Source organism: Benincasa hispida, chromosome 1 (genome assembly GCF_009727055.1).
Source record: "Benincasa hispida cultivar B227 chromosome 1, ASM972705v1, whole genome shotgun sequence".
Classification (NCBI taxonomy): Eukaryota; Viridiplantae; Streptophyta; class Magnoliopsida; order Cucurbitales; family Cucurbitaceae; genus Benincasa; species Benincasa hispida.
The window spans coordinates 12,029,555-12,054,739 of record NC_052349.1 but is presented as its reverse complement, the minus strand read 5'-3'; the positions used below and the strand labels follow the sequence as shown (position 1 = coordinate 12,054,739).

General features: G+C 35.8%; 2 protein-coding genes and 1 non-coding gene across 5 annotated transcripts in view; 1 reads left to right on the top strand and 2 right to left on the bottom strand.

Moving 5' to 3' along the window:
- Positions 1-12,620: 12,620 nt before the first annotated feature.
- TRNAS-AGA lies at positions 12,621-12,702 on the bottom strand. Its single transcript has one exon. It is a non-coding gene; the product is annotated as a tRNA-Ser (tRNA).
- On the top strand, positions 12,694-15,037 carry LOC120073188 (homeobox protein 5). Its single transcript, XM_039025865.1, has 3 exons — positions 12,694-12,865; positions 13,050-13,610; positions 14,381-15,037. The coding sequence occupies exons 2-3, from the start codon at positions 13,102-13,104 to the stop codon at positions 14,544-14,546; spliced, it is 675 nt and encodes a 224-aa protein (XP_038881793.1). The 5' UTR covers positions 12,694-12,865; positions 13,050-13,101; the 3' UTR covers positions 14,547-15,037.
- A 679-nt stretch (positions 15,038-15,716) lies between these two features.
- LOC120073174 (DNA mismatch repair protein MSH1, mitochondrial) overlaps positions 15,717-25,185 on the bottom strand; it is a 29,707-nt gene continuing 20,238 nt past the window's right edge. The window contains exons 16-22 of one of the 3 annotated variants that reach the window (XM_039025841.1): positions 24,382-24,594; positions 22,132-22,388; positions 21,888-22,031; positions 20,983-21,043; positions 17,931-18,233; positions 16,552-17,286; positions 15,717-16,189 (exon numbers count right to left, since the gene is read on the bottom strand). In XM_039025841.1, coding sequence (XP_038881769.1) covers positions 15,959-16,189; positions 16,552-17,286; positions 17,931-18,233; positions 20,983-21,043; positions 21,888-22,031; positions 22,132-22,388; positions 24,382-24,594 — 1,944 coding nt within the window. In that variant the 3' untranslated portion in view covers positions 15,717-15,958. The remainder of the gene's footprint in view (positions 16,190-16,551; positions 17,287-17,930; positions 18,234-20,982; positions 21,044-21,887; positions 22,032-22,131; positions 22,389-24,381; positions 24,595-25,185) is intronic. The other 2 variants (XM_039025849.1, XM_039025857.1) reach the window with 2 other exon arrangements.

Sequence of the window (25,185 nt, the reverse complement as noted above, 5' to 3'; positions counted from 1 at the left end):
GCTCAGGAAATCCCTGACTAATCTGGAAGTGGTTCCATACATGTCAAAGCCCATCACCTTTTATTGTGATAATACTGGTGTTGTGGCTAATTTTTTAGAGCCTCGAAGTCACAAATGCGGGAATAGAGCGGAAGTATCATCTCATCCGAGAGATTATGCATCGAGGGGACTTGATCGTCATGCAGATAGCTTCGGAGCACAACGTCGTTGAAGCATTTACAAAGGCTCTCACGACTAAGGTGTTTGAGGTCACCTGCAGAGTATGGGTCTACAGGACATGCCACATTTAGTCAATAGCAAGTAGGAGATTTTGTATTGGGTGTGTTTTATGCCCTAGTTTATTGATTTGTGTACTTGTAATTAGTATGACTTGTATATTGTACACCCCACTAGCTTTAGGATAAGTCAGAGATTGTTGGGGTTGGTACCCTAAATCTTGTAAAGTTCTATATTTTGTAATTGTATTGTACAAACGTTTTATTTATTTAATAAAATATGAGATATTTTATTTGACATTTAGTAACATTAAACCCACAAACCAATAAATTAACTGTTGAATTGGTGTCCTAATTCTCTCGATGGTCTCGTAGTTTGTAAACATTTTGTGAACATATTGTTATTAATAAAATAAATGTTATTTTATAAGCATTTACTCAAATCCAATAAACTAAGACCCATGGTTATTTCATGTAACTTAAGCATGTATGTGGAGACATACAAGTGGATCATGCCTTAAGTAATAACCTAAATGGTCTGTAGGAGATGGATAAAGGAGGGATACCTTATCTTGATGACACTACGGATACGACCCGCTTTGTAGATGTTACAAGTGTTATAAAGTGCTACAACTGGTTTGATCCTGACCATTCATGTGGAGACATGCAAGCGGGGGTATCCTATATAAAGAGTTTGTATAAGACTGGACCATGAGATGATTAGTCTCTTTATATAAAGTCGTTGATAATTGAAACTTACATTTCACTAAAATGACCATAGGTGATATGACCTTAATCCTGAGTAAATTGGGAACTTCTACCTTTGAGGGCGGTCCTTTGATTTTTGTGGGTGAGAGTGGCTAGATTGCCAACTCAACAAGCCTACTATTTTATGGATTTATCTGATTGGGGATTTGGGAACTCAGCTACACAAGACGGAATTCACTCCTCCCCAAAGCAGGGGTAAGTAGATAAATTGCTCCCTTAAGGGATGATTTTGGGTCTTGAACATAGTGGCCACACCTTCTCCTGGCCCGAGAGGACTTAGTCATAGTAGGACTATGACTTATTGTTCATTAGAGGAATCGATGGTACTTAAGGAGTTAGATGTAACTACACGTGGCAAAACGGTGAATTGACCCAGTTGTACTTATGAGCGATTTGTGAAGGGTCATCGCACTGTTAATTGGTCATATAGACACAGAAATATATTTGTAGTGCGAAGAGTGCAGCTATCGGTCTTTAGTGGAGTGACCAAGAGTTAACGGATGGTGGATCTCGTGATTAAAGAGTTTAATCAGTTATACAAGTACCGTTGGAGCTTTAAGCTACAGGTCCATAAGGTCCCCTTGGTAGCATAATGGGTTCAATTTGAGAATCAGATTTTGGGTTAATTTGAAGTGTTCAAATTAACAAGAGGAAATTCAATCATATGTGATATAATTAATATCATGTATTACATACATTAATTGGAGGAATTAATATAAATATGATTTACTAAATACCATAAAAAGAACTATGGTTTATCTGCTTCATATAATGAAATATTAAAACTATAGGTTATAAATATAATATGACAAGTTGGTTATTATATTTATTTATAACATATTAATTATATGATAATTAATTATTCTTTTTCTCTAATAACCGAATTGAGTGGGAGGTTATTGGAAGTTTTATGGTAACTGTGAGATAAAAGGAAAAATGGTTTTCAAAATTCAGTTGATGATTCATTCGAAATAATCCCACAAGTAAAAGTGTTTAACTAAATGATAGCATAGAGAGAATACACGATTGAGTTACGAGTTTACTATACGATAGTTACTTGTTTACACGTTGCTACACGATCGAGTGGCAAAGTCTATACGATAGGCCTCATTTTCAAAACGATCAAGTATTTCGTCTATACAATAGACATTATTCATCTCCCACTTACTTGATCGTTTATCTCCTACTTTCCTCAATCCAAAATCATACAGAGCCCACAACTCCTGGATTCTCACACTGAGAATACCAAGTAACCATTGTGGTGGTGTTCTAGTTCCATTCGAGGATCGAGTTGGACTCGATTGGGATCAAGGTTCATTCAGACGTTCGTTGAGATCAAGTTCTGATCGTTGCATTTGAGTTCGTGTTGATTGAATGATTTACTTAAAAATCGAGGGATACTTGAAGAAAGGTTCTTCAAAGGTTTGCATACTTTATCCCTATTTGTTCCTTTAAAAGAAGCATGTTGTAATTTATAGCTTATGCATTTTCATTTCCGTGTAAGACTATAATTATTTGTGTTCAATCTCAATGGAATTTGGAACGATCCGCTTCCACTCAAAGGATGTCTATTTAGATTTCCTTCACTAACATCCAAGGTTATAATGAGTAGCTTAAACATGTATGTAAAGACTGTTGGGGATGATGCATTAAACTCTCGTGTCCTGTAGTTTGTAAACACAATTTTGAACAAACGCTTGTGATGTATAATATATGATATTTTCTTCACTTTTGTCTATGAACATTGGATGTTTTATTTGTTTTACCACAAACCAATAAACTAAGATCCTTGGTTATCTTTTGTAACTTAAGCATGTATGTAGAGACATACAGGTAGATCATGTCTTAAGTGATAACCAAAATGGTCTGTAGTATATGGATATAAGAGAGATACCTTATCCTAGTAACGCTACGGATGTGGTCTGCTTTGTAGAATAGTTACAAATGTTATGACTTGCTATAGATGGACTAATCCTGATCATTCACGTGGGGACATACGAGTGGGGACGTCCTATACAAAGGAGTTTGTATAAGACCAGACCACAGAGTGTTATAATTTTGTTATATAACGTCGTTCATGACAGAGATTTCACTTCACTAAGATCATCATAGGTAACATTACCTTAATCCTGAGTGAGTTGGGAACTCCTGCCTTTGAGGGTAGTCATTTGATTTGCATGGGTGCAAGTAGCCAAATCGCCAACTCAAACCCACCACTTTGGGGATTCGTTTGATTTGAAAGCTGGGAACTCAGCTACACAAGATGGAATTCACTCATTCCCCGAAGTAGGGGTAAGGAGATAGATTGCTCCTTTAAAGATTGATTCTGGGGCTTGAACGATGTGGCGTCACACACCTTCTCATGGCTCAAGAGGTGTCCACACATAGTAGGACTATGTTGTATTGTTCATTAGAAGGATCAGTGGTACTTAAGGAGTTAGATGTAACTACAGAGGCAAAACGTTAAATTGGCCCAACTGTATTTACGAGCATCTATGAAGGGTTATCGTATTGTTGATTGGTTATATCCGATGGACACAGAAACATATCTGTGGTAAGAAGAGTGCACCTGTCAGTCTTTAGTGGAATGCCTGGTAGTTAACGGATGGTGGATCTCGTGGCTAAAGAGTTTAGTCAGCTATTCATGTACCGTTGGAGCTTCTAGCCATAGGTTCATAAGATCCCCTTGGTAGCTCAATGGATTTAAGTTGAGAATCAGTTTTTTGGTCAGTTTAAAATGTTCAAATTGACAAGAGCGAGTTCGATTATATATAATATGATTGAACTAGTTAATTATATACGATATGATTGACTTTATGTATGAGATAAATTAATTGGAGGAAAAATGGATATAAATATGATTTATATCTATGGAGGAGAAAAGACTATGGTCATGTTGCATTTGATGTGATATGAAACCATACGTTAATGAATATAATATGATTGTATTTATTATTTTTTTTGGACAATTATAGGATAATTGTGCCTGCATTTTCTTCGTAACAGTGTGATAGTAGGAGTTTTCATTCAGTTTTTGTAATTAAAGAATAAAATGAAAATCGTTTTCATTTTGCAAAGAGATCAGCCATTCGCTCACGTTTAGTGTATACTGCTTATCACATAGCAAACCGAGAGCCTAAACAGAAGCTCAACTTTTCTAAACGATCGTATACATGCACGTAGCTTACTAAACGGTCGCATAGGATTTGCTAAATAATCGTCTAGCTTTTTCCTAAATGATCGCGCGCCCGAGCATTTACTAAACGATCGTCTATACGGTCGTGGCCTATTACTAAACGATCGTGTACCTCTTCCTAAACGATCAAGCATCGTCTATAAGATAGACCCAACATTTTCCCACTTGCTTGGTCGTGGTATACGATCTTCTCTTCCTCCTTCCCTCTGCCAAATCCAATAGAGCCCACACCTCTTGGATTCTCACACCGAGAATACCGAGGGTTTTAAGTGGTAGTGTCCTCCCTGTTGATGTGTTTGTGTGGAGGCCGCTCGTGGGTAGACGATCGTGATTTGGTGAACGATTGAAGTGGACGTTCTCAACGAGAGCGAGAGGAGTAGTCCTTGGTGAGAACGAGTTTTTCTGTGAAGAAGGGTTCTTCAACTGGTACAATTCTTGTTCTCTTGTTGTTTAAGTTTCAAAGCATGTCGGTAATTTGTTGTATATTGCATAACTAGTCTGTTAGATTATGAATGCGTTAATTCTATCACAATGAGTTTGGAACGATCTCGCTTCCGTTCAGAGGTACTCTTTGATAAGAGTTCCTTCAGAGACATACAAGTGGATCATGTTTAAGTGATAACTTAAATGGTCTATAGTAGATGGATAAGACTGGATACCTTATCTTGGTGACACTACGAGTACGACTCGCTTTGTAGATGTTACAATTTTTGTAAAATGTTACAAATGATTTGATCCTGATCATTCATATGGAGACATGTGAGTGGGGGTATTCTATACAAAGAAGTATGTATAAGACCAGGCCACGAAATGACTAGTCTCATTATATAACACCGTTCATAATAGAGATTTACATTTCACCGAGATGACCATATGTGAAATGACCTGAATCCTGAGTGAATTGTGAACTTCTGCCTATGAGGGCGGTCCTTTGATTTATATGGGTGAGAGTGGCCAGATCGTCGACTCAACAAGCCTACCATTTTGGGAATTCATCTGATTGGAGAGCTTGGAAACACAACCTGTCTCTTATACACATCTAGATGTGTATAAGAGACAGATATTAGATTTTGTATTGTTTAAATTAATTGAGAGAATAGTATATTTATTTAAATTAAAATTATTTTTAATTTTAATTTTGAAATTTAGGGCTGTCTCTTATACACATCTAGATGTGTATAAGAGACAGATATTAAACAATAGGTTATATGTTATATATGATATGATATATAGTTATACACACACACACACACACACACACACACACACATATATATATATATATATATTAAAATTAAAATTATTTTTAATTTTAATATCTGAAATTAAGGGAGGGAAATAACTTCCCTCCCCTATTCTCTCTCGACCCACATATTGTCTTGGTGGTTGGATGAGGGAGATCTTCTTCTTCTTCATTTTGACACAGGGAGTTTTTACAGAAAGATTCTGAGATCCCAGTCTTCCCAATTTGCTCTCCTCTCATCTCTAATTCTCATTCCCTCTCCAAAAACATAGAGTCCATAAAACTCTTGGATTCTCATCCCAGAGAATACAGAGAAAACCAAGTGGTGGTAGCCATTTAGGGTTTCGAGCACGTTGCAGTTCGAGACATTTTTGGAGAAGATGATTCACATAAATAAAATTTGATCTTCAAGGGTTAATTTTCATCTCCTTATTCTCTTTTCTCTTATTTTTCAGCATTCTGTAATTTTTATCGAATGCATAATGGTTTATATTTTCTGTAAAATTGAGAATTTCGTAAAACTTGGGATTTAGGTCTGATCCCCATTTTTGCTCAAGGACCTTCACCGGTTCCTTCAAGAACCTGCTTGATTTCATATTTTGGCAATGAAGTGAGTAACTCTCTAACCTTGGTTAAATAAGTTTCATTCTTCGTTCTTTGGCTTGGTATTTTGCTATTACTTGCTTTACCACTAATTGTGAATCACTCAAAATTAGAAGGTCAGAAATACTTATATCTTTTTGGCAACCGCAATCAATGCTTCATATTCTGCCCTATTATTTGACACTCGAAAATTGAATCTAAAGACATACTTATATCGTTCACTATCGATATATCTTTGCTGTTACTTGCTTGGTATTTTGTTGTTACTTGCTTTACCACTAATTATGAATCACTCAAAATTAGAAGGTCAAAAATACCTATATCTTTTTGGAAACTTTTAATCCTCCAATCAATGCTTCATATTCTACCTTATTATTTGATGCTAAAAAATGGAATCTAAAAACGTACTTATATTGTTCACCATCGAGAGACATTAGTAAGATCTTGCACCACACCCTTTTCATGTTGGATGATCCATCAACAAGAATGGTCCATTGAAAGTCTAAACCCATTGAATGTAAATAGACCTCAGTACTTGCTTTCACTCGATCAGCCTCAGCCTCGGCATCATCCATAGTAAATTCTATTAGGAAGTCTACCACTACTTGTCCTTTTATTAAAGTCATTGGCTTGCAATGAATGTCATGTTCACTTAATTCTATTGCCCATTTCATTAATCGCCCTGACATCTCGGGTTTTTGCAAGTATTGCTTTAAAGGAAAATTAGTCAAAACCGTTCTATGTGCTTGAAAGTAGGGGCGTAGTCTTCTTGCTGAGACGATTAGTTCAAATACAAGCTTTTCTACCTGTGGATACCCTGTTTCAGCCCCCACTATTGGCTACCTTGTATAGTAAAGTGGACATTGATTCCCATTCTCCTCTTTGATCAGAATTGAGCTCACTACTGTATTAGATGTTACTAAATAGAGAAGTAGTTTGTCCCCTGGAACAGGCTTGGCAAGAAGTGAAACTTTTACTTAAGTATGCCTTCAATTCTAAAAAGGCTTTGTCACAGTCTTCTGTCCATTCAAACTGAGATCCCTTCTTTAAAATCTTAACGAAGAGGAGACACCTATCGGTTGCTCTACTGAAAAATCTATTTAATGTTGCTATCTTGCTGATGAACTGCTCAGACATCAAATTATTATTTATATTTTATTTAATAATTTTTATGCAATTCTAGCATTTTCCAATTTTATCTTTTTTATGCCATTTAAATAGGAGTAATTTAATAATTTAACATATTTGAGGATGAGGAAGCTGCCATGGATCGATTCTACAACGGACTTAATGAGGAGATTGTCGATATGCTTGCTGATCGAGAAAAAATTCGACCTTGTGAAAATTTGGAAGAGATGGTGCATGTTGTCATCAAGATGGAAAAACAACTTCAAAAGATCTTCAAGATACACAAAATCTAAGTCTAAATTCAATGCCAATACATTAGTGGAAAAAGTTAGTTTTATGTTGTGTCTGAGCTTTTTGATAAGGTGGAAAGTAGTAAGGAGAAACTTGATAATGTTGTGCCTATGCATGATAATGATATTTTGTCTAGTAAGTTGTTAGATTGCAAGGAATTACTTGATTGTGATCTTACTAACATTGTTGAATCACCTATGTCTAGATCAGAAGCATGTGTTAGTAGTAGTGGAGTAGAGAAAGTCGGTGGAAGTGAACTTGAAGCTAGGATACTTTGTGCTGACATTGCAAGTACATTAGAGCCCAAAGTAACTTTTGGTCCTATTGTTGTATCATTACTTCCAAGAGAAATAAAACTTGATGTATGTGAGTTGAAAAATAAAAGGCACGAGACTGAGACAAAAGTAATAGAAATGTATGATGAAGAAAAGCATGTGAGTGAATACTCAGTCTATAGAAAAAAATGAGAGAAAAGCAAAAAATATGAGTTTGAAAAGTTGTTAGGTTAACAAAAGAGTTTGAAAATTTGTTAGGTTAACAAAAGAGTTTGCTTTTTGATAAGCAAACTTTCACCAGTTTGCCTAATTTATTCTTTGAGATTTTGTAGAATGTTAAACTTTGACTATGAACCAAGCTCAATGATTGTGCCTATTTTTTTTTATGGCCACAATTGGAGTAAAGGTTGGAAGGATCATTATCCTTTCTAGAACAGAAAAAATCCAAGACGACGTCAACCTCTGACATTTCATGACTACAAGGTTGCTTTACAAGGGAGACCATCCAAGAGGAATGCTAAGAAATTGACATCATCTTCTTCCCATGACTTCAAAACTGCTTTACAAGGCTTTGACTTGGATTTGAGGATGAAACCTTCAAAAGAAGGAGACGATGATATGAATCGCTCAGACATCAAATTATTATTTATATTTTATCTAATAATTTTGATGTAATTTTAGCATTTTCCAATTTTATCCTTTTTATGACATTTAAATAGGGGTGATTTAGTCTTTTTATGTTGAAATAGAGTTTTTATTAGAAGGCTATCTAAGCCTTGCTATTAGGTTATTTTAAGGAGATTACGATGAATTAAGTTTTGACCTTTGTGCTTGTTTTCAAGGTTAGCCAGAGAGCTTCTTGAATTTGCAATTCATTTAAGTTGCATGCCAAGAACACTCAAGTGAGATTGATCATCTTTCTTGTGGAGTGTTCGAATCTTAGGTGAGGAATTTGTTCTTTGACTAAGATATTTGATCTTAAGGCAATCCATGTCTAACCTAATCCTTAAGGTTGAAATCATATTGATTTGAGAGTTTTGGTGATTTAGAATTAGGGGTTCTTCATCAAAAAGGGTTTCTAATTCCAATTTGCTATGGATTTCATATCACTTGCCATTAAGGTTTTGGAGTTGTTTGAGATTGGTTGGAGCAGACATGTCAAGGATTGCTTGAATTTTGTCCGGGTTGGCTTCTATTCCTCTCTAATGAACCATAAAGCCTAAGAACTTCCATATGCGACCCCAAAAGTACACTTGGTAAGGTTTAACTTCATATTATACTTACGAAGGATCTAGAACACTTCTTCAAGGTCAACTTCATGTTGACTAGCTTTAACACTCTTTACTAACATATCATCTATGTATACTTCCATGTTTTTTCTAATAAGTAGAGCAAACATGTTATTTTCCAAGCTTCAATATGTAGTTCCTGCATTTTTAAGCCCGAATGGTATGACCGTATAACAATATATACCTTTATATGTAATGAAGAAAGTCTTCTTTTGGTCAGATTCATTCATCTTAGTTTGTTTATAGCCTGAATATGCATCCATGAAACTCACATCTTGTGGTCAACTATTGCATCTACTAACTGATCTATCATGAAACGAGGAAATCTGTCCTTTGGACAAGCTTTACTAAGGTCAATAAAGTCTATACACATTCGTTCTATACACATTCGTCACTTACCGTTTGTTTTCTTCACCAAAACTACATTAGATAACCACTGAGGGTAATAGACCTCTCTAATGAACTTGGCTTTTAGTAAATCATCTACCTGGCTTGCTTTGATTTTTGTTTCGATCTTGATTAAACATTCACCATTTTTGCTTTATCGGTTTGAAATCCTTATCTACATTAAGGTGATGCGCTATTATACTGGGATCAATTCCAAGCATATCCTCATGCAACAAGCAAATACTACATTCTGCCTCAGAAACCTGATCAAGCTCTCTCTTTATTCTACTCTCATTCTAGTTTCGATATTTACCCCCGTATCCTCTATGGTGAATGAGATTGATTCCAAAGTTTCTACCGGTTGGCTTCCTTAGTTGGCTTTAGCGTTGGCCTTGGGTTCTTCCCTTCAGTTAGGGAGGTTGGGGAATTGATCTTTACCTCTCTCTTTTGAGGAATTGAGAATCCCTTTCGATTTGGGCTCTCTTTCCTCGAAACTCCTAGGGCCAACCTCGGCATTAGCCTCGGCCTTGTTCCCTCGATTGGGAAACTGGTTGTTTCCCTTTTCTCTTTAAGAATCTAGAATCCCTTTTGATCCGGGTTCTCCCCTCTTAAAGCTTCAAGGGTCGACCTCGGCCTTGGCCTTGGACTTCCTTCCTTAGCTGGGAGACCGACCATTTTTCTTTCTTTCAAAGAATCTAGAATCCCATTTGATTTGGGCTCTCCTTCCTCAAAACTCCAAGGGTCGGCCTCGACATTAGCCTTGGCCTTGTTCCTTCGATTGGTAAACTAGTTGTCTCTCCTTTTTTTCTTGAAGAATCAAGAATCCCTTTTGATCCGGGTTTTCCCCTCTTAAAACTCGAAAGGTCGGCCTCGACCTCGACCTCGGACTTTCTTCCTTGGCTGAGAGACTGGCCTTTGCTATTTTCTTTCACAGAATCTAGAATCTAAAATCCCTTTTGACCGAGTTTTCCCCTCTTAAAACTCAAAGTGTCAACCTCGCCCTTGGCCTCGACCAAACAAACCTATTTTAACTCCACTTTGTTCCCTTTACTGTCTTTTTTTTTCGTTACTTCTGCACATAGCTTCAAAACCTTCCATTTTTCTGATTTGGGATCGTGGGGGATCTAATTCGCCTATCCCTTGTTCTTAGGTTTTAAATGTCTCCTCATGTTGACCCTTATTTAGCTGAGACCAAGACAATTTATCACCTTAGATCTTCAACGGGCGATGATTTTGATCGACAATTGTCATTGCATTGGTTGATCCCTTCCATTCCCTTATTTATTTATTTTGTGAGTCTGGTGGCAAATTTTGATGCAGGAATTTCTTTCTTCCCCACAGAAGACGTCAACTGTTGATGCCAAATTTTGGCCAAGGGAAAACACATCTGGCCTTCACGTGACAACAATGGTAAATTTGTATTTCAAGGAGGAGAACTCGCCTGCAAGCAAAGAGAAAATCTGCACACCCATATGTTGCAAGCTACAAGCACTCTGATGCCTAAGTCAGGAAAGTTGAAGGTCCAATTAATCTAACTCAAAGTCTTGAACTTACTTGTCTTATGTTTGCTTCTCCTTGTCTTATTTATAGGCTTCGACCCTTCTCTTAGTCCTTATGTGACCAGGATTTTTTATTGATAGGTTGCGTGTAGATCACTCTCGACCAAAGGCCGACCGGCCCAACATCCTTGCTAAGTGCGCTAAGGTCTCATCCCTTTTAGGCCTAGCTATGTTGGGCTTTTGGCCTTTGGGCTTACATAAGTGGCTTGGATTCAACAGGCTGACCAGACCCAATTTTTTCTCGAGCCCACTCTTTCATTCTTCTCTTGCTCTCTTTGGCTGTTTTACCCGTAATTCCAAAATCCACGCATAACAATAAGCATTTCACATTGTGTCTTTTTTTTAAAAAAAAAAAAAGTTAAAGATTTTATTATAATAATTAACAAGTTTGATTTTAAAAATAACAATTAAAAAAAAACTAACAAGAAAAACTACTTTTAAGATTTATTGAAAATACAATTACTGAAATTTGATATTTGAAATTTCATAGACTAAAATACAAAGAAATTGATATATGGAGTCCAAAATAATACTTTTTAACATTTTGTTTATAATATATTTTTGTGGGTGACAAATCCACTTATCTAAATATATTAACATACAAGTAAATTTAATAGTTAAATGATAAGTTTAGTCTCCTACTTTTAGTTTTATGTTCAATTGGTCTTCCACAAACTTTTATTTTCTATCACTATATACAAAACTTGAAAGGATTAAACTTATAGTTTAACTAAATTTAATTTCATTAAAGATTAATTTTTTTTTTATAATAATAGATTTATATGAGTGACATACATTTGTCTTTCCATATTAATAATACTGGTTATAGAAGTAAATTTGACCATTATACAATAACTATAAGTTTAATTCATGAACTTTTCAATTTTGTGTTTAATATGTCCTCTATAAAATTTAATTTAACTTGAAAAGCTCATGAACAAAACTGTAAGTTAACAAAATGTAATTTCATTAAAGAAGGAAAGGAAAATATACCCTTTTTTCTCTTTAGGTTTTGAATCTAGTTTTAATTTAGTTCTCGGATTTTAAAACATTACTCTTTTATCCCTAAATTTTGTAGTTTTAATTTGGTTCTAGACTTCCAAATTTTACACTTTTACCTTGAATTTTCACTAATGATCACTTTGATCTTGACTGCTAATTTTTTTAATTAATTAATTTAAAATAATTATGAAATTAAATTCTAAAATTAATATTAACGAAAATTAATGAAAACTAATTAATTATATGGTTGTTTTTAAATATAGAAAAATGAACTAAAATATTTACAAAATATAACAAAATCTTAAAACTATCAATGATAGACGTTGATAGACACTGATAGAGTGCGTTGATAGATACAGATAGACTTTATCAGTGTCTATCAACGTTTATCATTGATAGTTTTAAGATTTTATTATATTTTGTAAATATTTTCAACATTTTTACCATTTGAAGTAATTTTCCTTAATGGGATATTTCTTTTAAATTAATCAATGATATTAATAATACAATTAAGTAAAAATATAAATATTGAAAACATAATAACTAAATTGAAAAGAAAAAAAACTCACAACTTGAATGTGAAAATATAACCTTTTAAAATCTCAAGATTAAACTAAAATTAAACCTAAAGCCTAAGATTTTCCTTAAATTAAAAAATAAAAAACGTGAGCGGCAGGATTCGAACCTGCGCGGGCAGAGCCCACATGATTTCTAGTCATGCCCGATAACCACTCCGGCACGCCCACAAGTGATGAAATTACAGAGGAAGAGAAAGCCGAATTGAAGAAAAATTAGGGCAAAAGAAAGTAAAAGAATGGAGGAGAAGAAGGCATTGACCGAATCAGAAGGAAGCAAAAATGTGGGATTGAGGTCGGTCCCAAGAATAGGCAGAGATGCCAGAGGAGGAAGGTGAGGTTTGTGTAATGGAAACGGAAAAGAAAGGCGAATTTGTTGATATAGTTGGAGTTTTGAAACGGACTAAAACCAAAATGACCACCTCATATTGCTCTCTCCTTCTCACTTTTGATTTTGCTTTTCCCTCACATACAACAACATATCTTGATCCAAATCTCCTTTCCTCTTCTGGGTTCAGCGGCAGCGGCGACTGCTGTTTCTGTTGATGGTAGCATCGCCGGACGGAACCCATGGGAGGAGGGCGGACGTCGACGGCACCTTCCAGAAAGGTTATGGTGGTGGTAGATCCGACCCGAGAGTCCGCCGCTGCACTCCAATATGCGCTTTCGCATGCTGTCATTGATAATGACCAGGTAATTCTCCTCCATGTCGATAACCCTAATTCCTGGAAGAACGCTATTACTACGTTCCTCAAGAGGCCTAATGGTGGATCTGCTAATAATAATAATAATAATAGTAACAATAATTATAATCATAATAATGCAAATGCCACTGCCGCTGCCGCTGCCACCGCTGCCTCCGACGGTGGACAAGGAGGAGGACCGACGGCGGAGGTCGATTTTCTTGAGGAGATGAAGAAAGCCTGCAAGACTGCTCATCCGAAACTGAAAGTGGGGACGCTGAGGGTTGAATTGGAAGGCAAAGACAAAGCCTCCATGATTATGGCTCAAACCAAGGCTCTCGGTATTGATCTGCTAGTCATAGGGCAGAGGCGAAGTCTCTCCACAGCAATCTTAGGGTTTGTCTTCTTCTTCCCTTCATCAAATTCATTTTCCTCTATTCATATCCTTTCATTTTCCACTACCTGAGATTGATTGATAGAGTTTTGAATATGTATGAGCATGCATCCCAAGTCAAGTTGGTTCTTGGTTGGTTAAGATACTATGTATGTGTATTAATCTAGTGCATGTTCCATTTTAATTACTATTTTATAGGAAACCAAACTTTGATAAAGATCGGATTTGATAAAGGATTTAGAGGGATTGAGGACAATTTATGGTGGTTACTTAGGATGTAATATTTTATAAGTTTCTTTAACATCTAAATGTTGTAGGGTTAAGTTAGCGAGAACACTCACAAATATAAATAATAACAATAATTATTAGTATTATTATTATAAATATATAAATAAACAACCAAGGTTTCATAAGGATGTAAAAATTAATTTAGAGCATGTTATAAAGTCAAATATACGGTTGATTGAGATAATATGTGGGCAACCTTGTTGACTTGAGTATGTATTGGAGATTTGGAGTTGAGTAGGTTAAGTTGGTTAAAGACTTGAGAGATGCAAGGTTAGACGGAGCAAAAAATGATGACTAAATAAAGACAATGGGAAAATTGGATGTTTCTTAAATAGTCATAGATGGAAATAGATAATTTGATTGTTCAAAACAAAAATATCATAAATTGTTCGAGTTAGAATGAGAAATCACTAACCTCTATTGGTTGGTTTATTGTCTCAATCAGTTAAGTTATTCTGAAGTTGGCATTATTTATTAAATGCAGATATAGACGGTCAGGAGGGCCAATGAAAGCGGCAAAAATGTTGGACACAGCAGAGTATTTGATTGAGAACAGCAAATGCACTTGTGTTGCTGTACAAAAGAAGGGTCAAAATGCAGGCTATCTTTTGAACACCAAAACCCACAGAAACTTCTGGCTTTTGGCTTGATAATCAACTCTCTTTCACCATTTTCCATTCTCCACAATCTACCACTGTTTTCAATTTTCATCACTCCCTCGCTTTCCCTTTCACTTTCAAAATCAAACACATTGTCTTTCTATTTGGTTCTCTTTCCCCCATTGAGATCAATTGCAAGTTCTCCCATTTGAATTTGTTGATTCATTCATCATCATCATCTCTAGGCTTGGCTTGGATTGGTCTCCACCCTCTTTTTCTTTCTTTCCAGGCAGTGCATCAACATTTATTTGTACATAACTTTTGGACCCACAGAAATTAACCAACTGAAAATGAGTTAATCCATTCTCCCTTTTTTCTTTATTGCTTTCTTTTTTATTTTCTTTTGCTTCAAAGGATTCATTTGTTAACCATGTGCTTGATTTGAGCCATTTGGTTTTATCTTTTGAAAATTGTAATTTTATTCGATCGAGCTTGAATCTGTTGCAAAAGTTGTGAAATTGTGAAATTGTGAAATTGTGAAATTAGTACTCTCCTCAAGACGAAAGCTAGAGAATTGTTCAAAAGCCAACCTAGTCACCCTGTAATTTGACAAATCCAAAACCCAACTGTGAAAATGTTTTAGATCCACAACACTACCCAGTCAAGTAGTCCAAATGGAACAAGAAAGAGAAACCCAACTACCATAAAGCCCACTCTCACCAAGTAACAAAAATGCCCACTTCTGATCTTAAGGATCAAAATACCACAAGCTACATGGCCTGAAGGTATCTTTTTTACCATTTTATTCAAGTTCATCAAAAGTACAAAAAGGATAGAAGTAAAAAGCTCTCTTTTTTGTTGCTTCGTCATTGTGTAAAATTTCAAAGTTTCGTAGAATTTCAAAGTTTCACAGAAACTGAGCGTGCTCAACTAGTTGAGACATAATTTGACATTCTTCTGAACTGAAAGAATGATTAATTTCAAAGTTTCGTAGAGTTTCAAAGTTTTACAGGTTCATAGTCTGAACACATAATTTGACATTCTGAACTGAAAGAATGATTGGATGATCTTAGAGTGATAAAAAATGAATATTGAAAAAGAGAACGACTCCATAGGTTGCTTATTACAGGAATGTGCATTTTCCTTCCAGACTAAATGAATGCACATTACTTGATTATTTCTCGTCTTACCAAGTTACCAAAATAATATTGAACCAAATCAAGCAAGGAACAGAGACTGCATCTAATAAAATTGATGTAAGATGTACAATGCCTAAACACTTCCTGCATCAAAAATTTGATCTCATCTGCTGGTGTAAAACTATAAAGTTACAACTGCAGCCTGTGTTCATCACCTACAACAACACATTTCTTCAATCTATATAATATAAATCCCTCGGGAAGATCGACTGATTTTTTGCTCTCATCAATTCCATGTACATGGGAAAACAAAAGGCTGTTGAATTATGAACAAACAGTCACATTATCTGATAAGAGATTGGACGTGCCAAAATTCCGATGCTTTCCATCAGCAACATTAGTTAGCTGGAACCCATGATCAGGAAGTCGATTGATGAGAAGAGTTTCGAGTTGGCAAGCTAAGCTCTTCCCAGGAACCATAAAATAAAGGAATGCAGTGTCCCGCATTCCTTCCTTTAAACGATGTGAATGGACTCTACCCTCCAGATCATCCGTCTACGACAAAGGAGGGTGATGAAAGTTCAATATGAGTATAAGGGTGTGTTTCGAGAATTTAATTTAACAAATGTCATTTTGGAAGAAATTAGAGTTTGGCAACCACTTAAAATTGCTTTTCAAGTGTATTTTAATCAGTTTTTATCATAAGTATTTAAAAATGAATTTTTTGAAAAAACTTTTTTTTTTTTCAAATCAATTCCAAACAGGCCCTAAATTCAAATAGGACTGAACAATGTATTTGACTTTGAAAGAAATGAAACAAAAAAGGGCACATTCAAATTTGTCAAAATGACTCACAGCAATGCATCCGACACTCATAACACGGTTGAAAAATAAAAATAACTAGTCCAACGGCATACCTGTCCAACATAGAATTTACCATCTGGTCTAAGAATCACGTACACGCTCGAAGCACCTATTGTTGATGGAGGTGGCTTCTCTCTGGCATCAATTAGAACACATTGAATTTCTGCAGGTTTCAATGTGTTTTTATCTTTGTGAAACTCTATCAGCTTCTTTTGGCATATTGCAGTGATAGCCGCCTCAATTTTCTTCCACAAGACACCTGTTTTGCTAGTTGCCTCTGTTTTTGGCTGATCAGCTTCTACTATAACACCATTTGACTTGAGATGGGATTTTCCATTACCGTTAAGGCTTGCATGAGAAGAAACAAAAAAGTTCAAATCTGTTTTCTCTTTTCCTGAAATGCCTTCTTTAGCATAATTTGAGAGATACAAATCTTCGGCCCTCTGAATTATAGCTTCAGAGATTCCTTCATTCTTTGCTGTTTCAAATGCAAGGCTCTCTCTACATATTCCACTAATCAACTTCCAAGTGGGAACCGTTCGTCCATCAGCAGAAATGGTTCCCATTGCTTTGTACACAGTGTTTTTGGTATCTAAAGGCAAATTGAATATTCCATGCAAGTGAGTGGAGACGATACCAAGACAGCCTACTTTATCAAGAGCTTCAATAATGCTCCCAGCAATACAAGTTCCTTTTGCTGTTTCTGTTCCACGACAGATTTCATCTACAAGTACAAGACTTCTTTCCGTTACTCTACCAATGATAGATCTCATCTCCGACATTTCCACCTGAGAGATATTCATTGAAACAAAGGAATATTTAGAACTGCAAAGATGAGTCCCTTTTACCGAACATGATACATAATCTCAGAAACAACTCTTGCTGAACTCTTTAAGCTTGACATTATAAAGATAAGCCAGGACTGAGAAAACTCTAATCAAACGGATCATGTCAACTCCAAGAAATTGACATCTATGAATTTGACACATTTAAAATGAATCAAATGACCATTGTATTTTCTTTCACTTAAGCAAACCCGAAATAATCACCACCCTAAATTCTCTACACCCTGTCTAAAAGGGGATTTTAGAGTCGCAAACAGCAGAAGTTCTCCATACCCTTTTCTCATCACATGCAGCAAATGACAAAAGATTCCAAAGACTGATTTAAGAAATGGACATCTTGAACTTGTTTAATCTTAAAAAAATGTCCTGACGTTCGGAAACACGATACCAAGCTGACCATACACTTGGGAAACACAACATTAAGTTCTTAGCTTCAAGGACAACAGGATAGCTCAAAGGAATCATATATTTTTGTTCATAGGTTGCTTATGACTTAATTTCTCGTCTCCTAATCCAATTGTTATAAATTATCACTCTTTAATGAAACACAGTTTCTTCATATGTATAACATTCGAATGGCTGCTTACCTGAAATGAACTTTTTCCATCAGCAGGACTATCAAAAGATTTCATATGAAGCATAATTGAGTCGAAGTGGGGAATCACGGCGGACTCTGCTGGCACCATAAATCCACATATCCCAAGCAAAGCAGCAGCACAAATGGATCGAAGCAAACTAGATTTTCCACCCCCATTTGGACCAGTCAAAAGAAATAACAATTCCATCTCAATAGTATTTTGCACAGCTTTGCCTTCTACGACATCAAACCAATAGGGAGATAGTCCAACCAGCTTCATCCCAACTTTCCCCTCCACTGATTTTATGCCCTGCTTTTATTTTAAAACTTATTCAGAAAATACACGTGCGCATACACACACACATATATATATAAACAAATATTTCTGCCGATAATAGAATAAACAAATGAAACAGACTTCCTCAAAGAATTTTGATACTGGCTCAAAAAACTAAAAGCATCCCATGTGATCAAAAACTAAAAAAAGAAAAAGAAAAAGAAAAAGAAATAAAAAAAACAAACAAAATGGATCCTCTCTTTATTTAGCCTCTATTTATGTGAAAATTCAAAGACAAGGATAGTTGAGTTGATCGATACATTGAAGAAGTAAAAAACTCATATTTGACTTCCAAGCTATTAAGTTATTCTTGCACATTCAGAAGTTTCAGGTTGTCTTGCGATTTCCAATGGTCAATGATAGTAAAGAAATTACTATTTCTAGACGGTCAAAAAATATTAGGCAAGAGTAATATTCAACTGTATAACTCCACACCTCTCAGTCGACCAAAATATGTTATCCAATCTTGTTTCGTTAAGAACAAACCACCTGCCCCAAATTGGGTTAAAATTGATCCCAAGTGCCTATTCCATAGAGCCTAAAGAATAAGTTGGATAACCTACGTGATTCAAATGTCTTTACCATGCACCTAGTTCGGAGCCCAATGTTAATTTAAGCAAATCTGTGAGGACAGCCATTATTTGCAACCAGAACGAGGTGGAAGTCAAAGCTAGTGTGATGAATTCCAGTTTGGTAAATCAACCTTCGCAGTTTCTTGGTCTACCCAGGAAGCAAAAACATAGAATTCAGTTTTTTTTACATCCTTTGATTAATAAGGTGAGAACTGAGATTGACCTCCGTTGATCTTCCCCCAAAAACGTTTGATTAACTTGGCCGACTCCACTCTATTTTATCCAACATTTGTGACTACTACTAATCTTTCTTTAAGATCTCAATAATGTGCCCAACGCAGTGATACAACCCAATAACTGAATATAATCTCATTGTTTATGGAATCAAACATGCTTTCAGCTTAGGAATAGTAAATGAAAAAAGAAAAGAGAAGACATGAATTCTAACAGGCTAAATGATGGTTGAGATACCTCAAGAGAAAATACTTCATGCCATTGAATTTGTTCCAAGAAAATATGATAAATGATGAGTTTGGGCAGCATAGAGATCGTTATATGGTAATTTGAATATCTATACAAACATCAGGACAAGTATGTTGTTTTATTTTATGGAATGTGGCCCATAGCATTAACGCTATGGATATGGTTCAAAGGAGACTTCTTAGTTTGCACATTTCCCCCAATGTGTGTAATTTGCTGTAAAAGTGAGGAATCTCTCACTCACTTGCGGCTTCATTGTGAGTTTGCTGAAACCGTTTGGAACTTCTTTCATAAGATGTTTGGCCTGTAGGAGTGCAAACCAAGGTCCATGGATCATTGGATGGCTCAAATTGTCTCAGGGTGGTTTTTAAAAGATAAATCTACAGTGCTTTGAAAGAATCTTGCTAAGGCTTCTGTGGCTCCTTTGGAAGGAAAGAAAAGAGTTTTTTTAGATAAGTTGACTCCTCTATCTTCGTTTTGTAACTTTGTACAGTTTACAGCCTCTAATTGGAGTGCTCACCATAGGTTGTTTTGTCGTTACAGTATAGGGACCATCAACTTATATTGGAAGGTCCTTTTGAAACCCTTCCTCATGGGAGGGGATGCCTCATCCTCTTGTCTCTTAAGTTGTTTTGTTTGGGCTTGTTGACAGGAATTTAAGAAATGAGAAAATTGAGGAATAGCTCCTTTTGATTAATAAAACAGAGGGCTGTTTTCTTGGGACCCAACCCAACTAATGGACGTGGCATCCTATACCAACGGACTCCTTTTCTTGGAGTTCTCTCCACCATTTCTTGGCTACGAAGAATCTCTATTTCCCTAGGAGGTGATCTGGGCAAGATCATCACTGTGGATTATATGAAATAAGGCAGGACTTCTGCCGCTCTCTCTCCTAATATGTGCAGCCTTTGTAAGATGGGCAGGTGAGTCTCTAAACCATATTATTCTGAGCTGTCGTTTTGCCTCTATATTCTGGGATGCTGTTAGCAGCTTTTTCGATGGAACCCTCTTCACACCAACACTGTCAATAACCTCTACACAGTATTGGTGGCTCACCCCTTCAAAAAGGAATCTAAAATATTGCGTGCTGAACTTGATCAGAAGTTTTCTTTAGATAACTTGGCTCGAGAGGAATGGCATAGCTTTCAACGGAAAGGAGAGGAGCTCCACTTACCCTTTTGAGTCTTTGACCTTATTACGCACACAGCAGCCACTTGGTGCAAGCAAGACAAATCTTTAAGTAATTACTCCATTAGTGAGATTTGCTAATTGAAAGGGATTTCTGCAACGTTCTTTAGCTTTTTGTAAATTTCATAACATTAATGCAATCAGTTTCCCTCAAAAAAATGTAGGACTGTTTCTTTGCAGTCAACCAAATGGCATCTGTTGTTAATCTTTGTTCCTTACCATAGGAAATCCCCAAGGACTTCACCAAATAGTCGGCTGCTTTGTTGGGCATGAACACGACCTAGCCTAACAATAAAGCAAAAACTGATAAACCTTTGCACCGGGAAATCCAGAAGGCAAGACTTCTAGGACCCTAAATCACATCAGCTACTAATAATGGTTCCCAAAGACGCAAAGGAATAGCAGTATTTCTATTTTTATTCAAAATATGGAGAGTTGACTGTATGAACATATGTAAAGCTGGAACATTGGTAGCTAAAGAATACCTTGGACCTATCACTGGGTGCAGCAAGGGTGGGAAAAACCCATTTCCTCCTCCTCCCTTCACTTCAAAATATTTAAAAGCAAAAACATTAATCAGCAGGAGTCGGGACTCATTGAAATTAATACACTTCATTAACAGAAAAAAAAAAGGTTCCAGAAGTATATTAAGATGGAAGTTTTTACAGAATAGGTATCAATAACATAACGGTAATTGCTCACTACACTGCAAAAAATAAATATCGACTACACTCTCCATTATTTTATTAATTCACACTAACTAATAACCAGAAGGCATTATACAAAGAGAGAAATCATCACCAAGAAAGTATATTATCTGAACCAAAGAAAACCCAACATCATCAATATTTATGGAATAGTAAACAGATAACATAGAAATCTCATGTAATGACACGGAGAAAAATCTAATCAATGGACTAAGATTTCTAAATTGATGAGATATACTCGATCTTTTCAATATATATATATAATATTATAAACTAAGTTACTAATTCTATTTCCAAGCAGTCAAAGTATCAAATGAATTTGGCATGAAATTTGAAATGACAATTAACACATTTGAAGGCCGTTGACAAATTAACTTGCTCAGAGCTTCTGATGGACCACGTTACAAAGCCTACACACAGATATAATCACATACTTTTAAAGATTAGTAAACTTGGTTTCACCTCATCTTAATATCACGTAACAAGACATTGTATTACAGAGTTAAATTAGCATACAGCTTATTCAGCTTCCAAGAAAATTCCAGGTTCTTTTTTTCCTTTTCTTTTTTCAACTTTGTTTGTTCATACTGTATGCACCCATCTTTGAAATAGTACACAAGGGTTCTAATTTCTCTGAACAATTTGTGTGTGTGTGTGTGTGTTGGGGNGTGTATAGATTCAACCTCACATGAGCAAATAATGCCTTGGCGATTATGAGTAACATGGAAGCAAAGATTAGGACGTTAATTTTAGCTAGCAATTCGGAAGAAAGTTGCCTCAGCAGATCCACTACTTTTGCTTTTGCCTTGGTATTGGCCTCTTGGTACCTGGAGCAAAATAAATTTGGTCACTATTTATTCAACAAAAGATGAAAACATGATGAGAAAGAACTTTCAAGACGGGTACTACTATAAACAAACCACATGCCTTGTTAGAGCATCCTCCACTTTTTTCGTGGTAAACCACTCCTCCCCAACCTTTTTCCCCTTTGAATCAAGAGCAGGTTTCAATTGTTTAATTTCTTCTTCTCCGGGGCTTCCAGCCCATACAGCTGGTGCAAACCGTCTTCCTTTGAACCAGACAGATTGATGCTCCCGAGCATACAATATTTCTCCCTTTGGACCTCCTAGTGGTGCAGTCATAGCCTTGATTCTTAAAATGATTGGGATAAAATCTTCAATAACCTGTATTAAATAAATGGTCACACTATGCATGTATAAAATAAAGACCAACGCCAGTTAGAAAAGACATGCAATAAACAGAAGTTGGTACTTTGCAGAAAGTAAAACTCTGGGAGAACAAAATAATAAGGATAATAACTGATAGACTTCAAATTTCAAGAATGATCCGGGAAGGAGAATGATGGTCTTATCACTATTTAGACATGATGCATCGTGCAAGAATAGTCAAAGCTCAAGTGATATATCTTAAAATTTACAATGAGGCACTGAATGCAGAATGGTGCGACCTTAGTTTTGGTCAGACTGAAATAAAACACTAGAATGCTGGTCATAGCTACTTCATAAAATCAATATAATTGAGTAAATCCAAAGAAAATAATGCTTACTTCTTTAATAAATATAATGTTAAAGAACAGGAAAATTGGCTATTACCACTATTGTACCCAGTACCCATCATGCACTCAAAAGATACTTATGGGAAGACTCTGGATGACCAATAGAAAGATATTTCTTTACAGCAGCTTATGTAGATGATCAATTGGAAAAATTATCCAGTAATCACCAGAAAGTAAGAAAGGTGGACAGACATCTAGTAACAACCAAGAGATTACGAAACATCTTCCAATTGCTTTTTTTTTTTTTTTTTCTCTTCTCCCTTCCTGAAAAGGATCTTCCAATTGCTAGTTAACTGGGAAGGACTATAGTTGCAGGTTAGGGGAAACCACGCAATGAAGACCAGTTAAGTTGGCACAATCGAACACTCCCCCCACAACAACAAATCAATCTCCAAAGCTCAACATAGTCAGAAGATAAGGAACCTGTCCAGGTCAACTAAACTATGCTTCTCAACAAAACACCGAAGAAGCAAGCCAGAATCCTTCGTAGAGTGGCTCAATCCAAATTGTTTATGAAAAAACAGAAAAAGTTTAAAGCCTATGTCCAATGCATTATTTGGGTCAAAATGTTAAGCTTTGGTGAAGAAAACCAATCCCATGTATTCAACACAACTCCCAATTTTTTATCATCTGGAAGAAAAATAAAGTAAAACGATAAGGCCTTCAAAAGAGAAGACAATGCCCGACAGTGGTTACCCAACCCAGAAACCAGTGCTTTGACACCATTATGCTTCCTCACATTCAACTCAATTTCACTCTCAACGAAGGCCCACCAGAAATGCTCAACCCTCTCAGAAAACACAGACCCACATCTACGTAAACATAACTTAAGCAAGCATTTTGGCATGGCTAGACACCAATAGTAATAGGATTCAAAACATAAGCCCAGACTCAGATTATTTACCAAAAAAAAAATCCTAAACTGAATGATTGGATACATTTACTCAACAAAAGAGGAGAGAGAAGCATGAGAAAGTCAGGCAGCAAACACAATAAATTTCGCCTAGAAAAAAGGGTAAATTGTAATTCATATCATGCTGAAGCTGGGATTCCAACTTGATTGCCTACAAAGAATTCTAAACTCGTTATACTTGAAAATCTATTGATACCATAGGCCCCAAAAATTTAAATATTCCTTATCAAATATCCTTGATTAAATAAACTTTTCTATAATGATATAAAAACTAAAATTGAGAAGGAAAAAAAACTAACCATGAGGGGATGTTTGGAGCAAGGAGTGAAGTAGTGAACTCCAAGGAGTTGTGAAATCTGGAAAATTATGAAGTCTTGGGCCCCATAATGTAAAGACGAGTTAAAAAGGCATAACATTAATGTTTTTTTTTTTAATTGTGGAGCCCACAAACTCATTGGGCCAAACAAGACTCCACACCTCCCAACTCCTTAGGCCGAACACCCCCAAACAGACATCACAATTACATAATATTAAACATGGCAAATATGCTGAGGAACTACAACACAAGTACAGATATCAACTTTTAGAAAGAAAAGAACTGGAAAAAAAAAAAAGAAAAAGAAAGAAAAGAAAGTTGAAATTATCCCATAACAAATGACAAATCGAAGCTTGGAATTTGGAAGCATACTGCAAGGGAGAGTGCTTCAGCTGCCCTTTCAACTTCTGTACACGATTCTTCAATGTGAATCCTCTTCACACGCCCTTTCCAAGAAGATTCCATATCCTCGAAAAAATCATTAGGAATGATAGGATAAGAAGTGATTTTCTGATCACTTTCACTTTCACTACCAAGAAAAATCATTTCGTCAACTCTACTGGAAGCCCATTCACATTCGTTGACCTAAATGAAAACAAGGAAAACAGATGTAACGGACTAAAGAATGACTCTTGTATTAGCAATACCAATTTTGCTTCCTGATAAGAGTGAAATATTCTAATAAAGCATAACCTAAAGTTCGAATGTAGAACACTTCCAGTTAGGCGAATAAATGATTTTCATGCACCCATAGACCGTACTGATTCAAAATGTCAGCTAAGATAGCTATGATGATTTTTCAGATACCCGTTGTGGATTAGAAAAATTAAACATAGTTGACAAACAATAGACTACATAAAAGGTGAACAAAGGAAGTAATATGAAATGCTTGAGCATTTTACCCTAGTCACTTTTCTATTTAGGACTAATGACAATTATTTAAAAGGGGAACCATGCAATAATACAACACAAATTTCCATCTAGGCATACAAATGTAAATAAAGAGTGTTAAAAGATAGAAAATAGAGAACAGTAGGTTCACGTGAAAAAACTCTAGAACAGGAAGAAAAAACCACGATAGAGACTCTTTTTATTATTTTTAACACACCATGAAAGTTACAGTAGAAGTCATATTTATAGGCTCTAGCAAACCCTAAAATAAAAAAGGAAATAAAC

What these genes read in the sequence shown, in the direction of transcription:
- LOC120073188 (XM_039025865.1), top strand. Translation starts at nt 13,102, where the DNA reads ATGGGAGGAGGGCGGACGTCGACGGCACCTTCCAGAAAGGTTATGGTG. An exon ending in CTCTCCACAGCAATCTTAGG is followed by an intron (nt 13,611 to 14,380) that starts GTTTGTCTTCTT and finishes TATTAAATGCAG; the next exon opens with ATATAGACGGTCAGGAGGGC.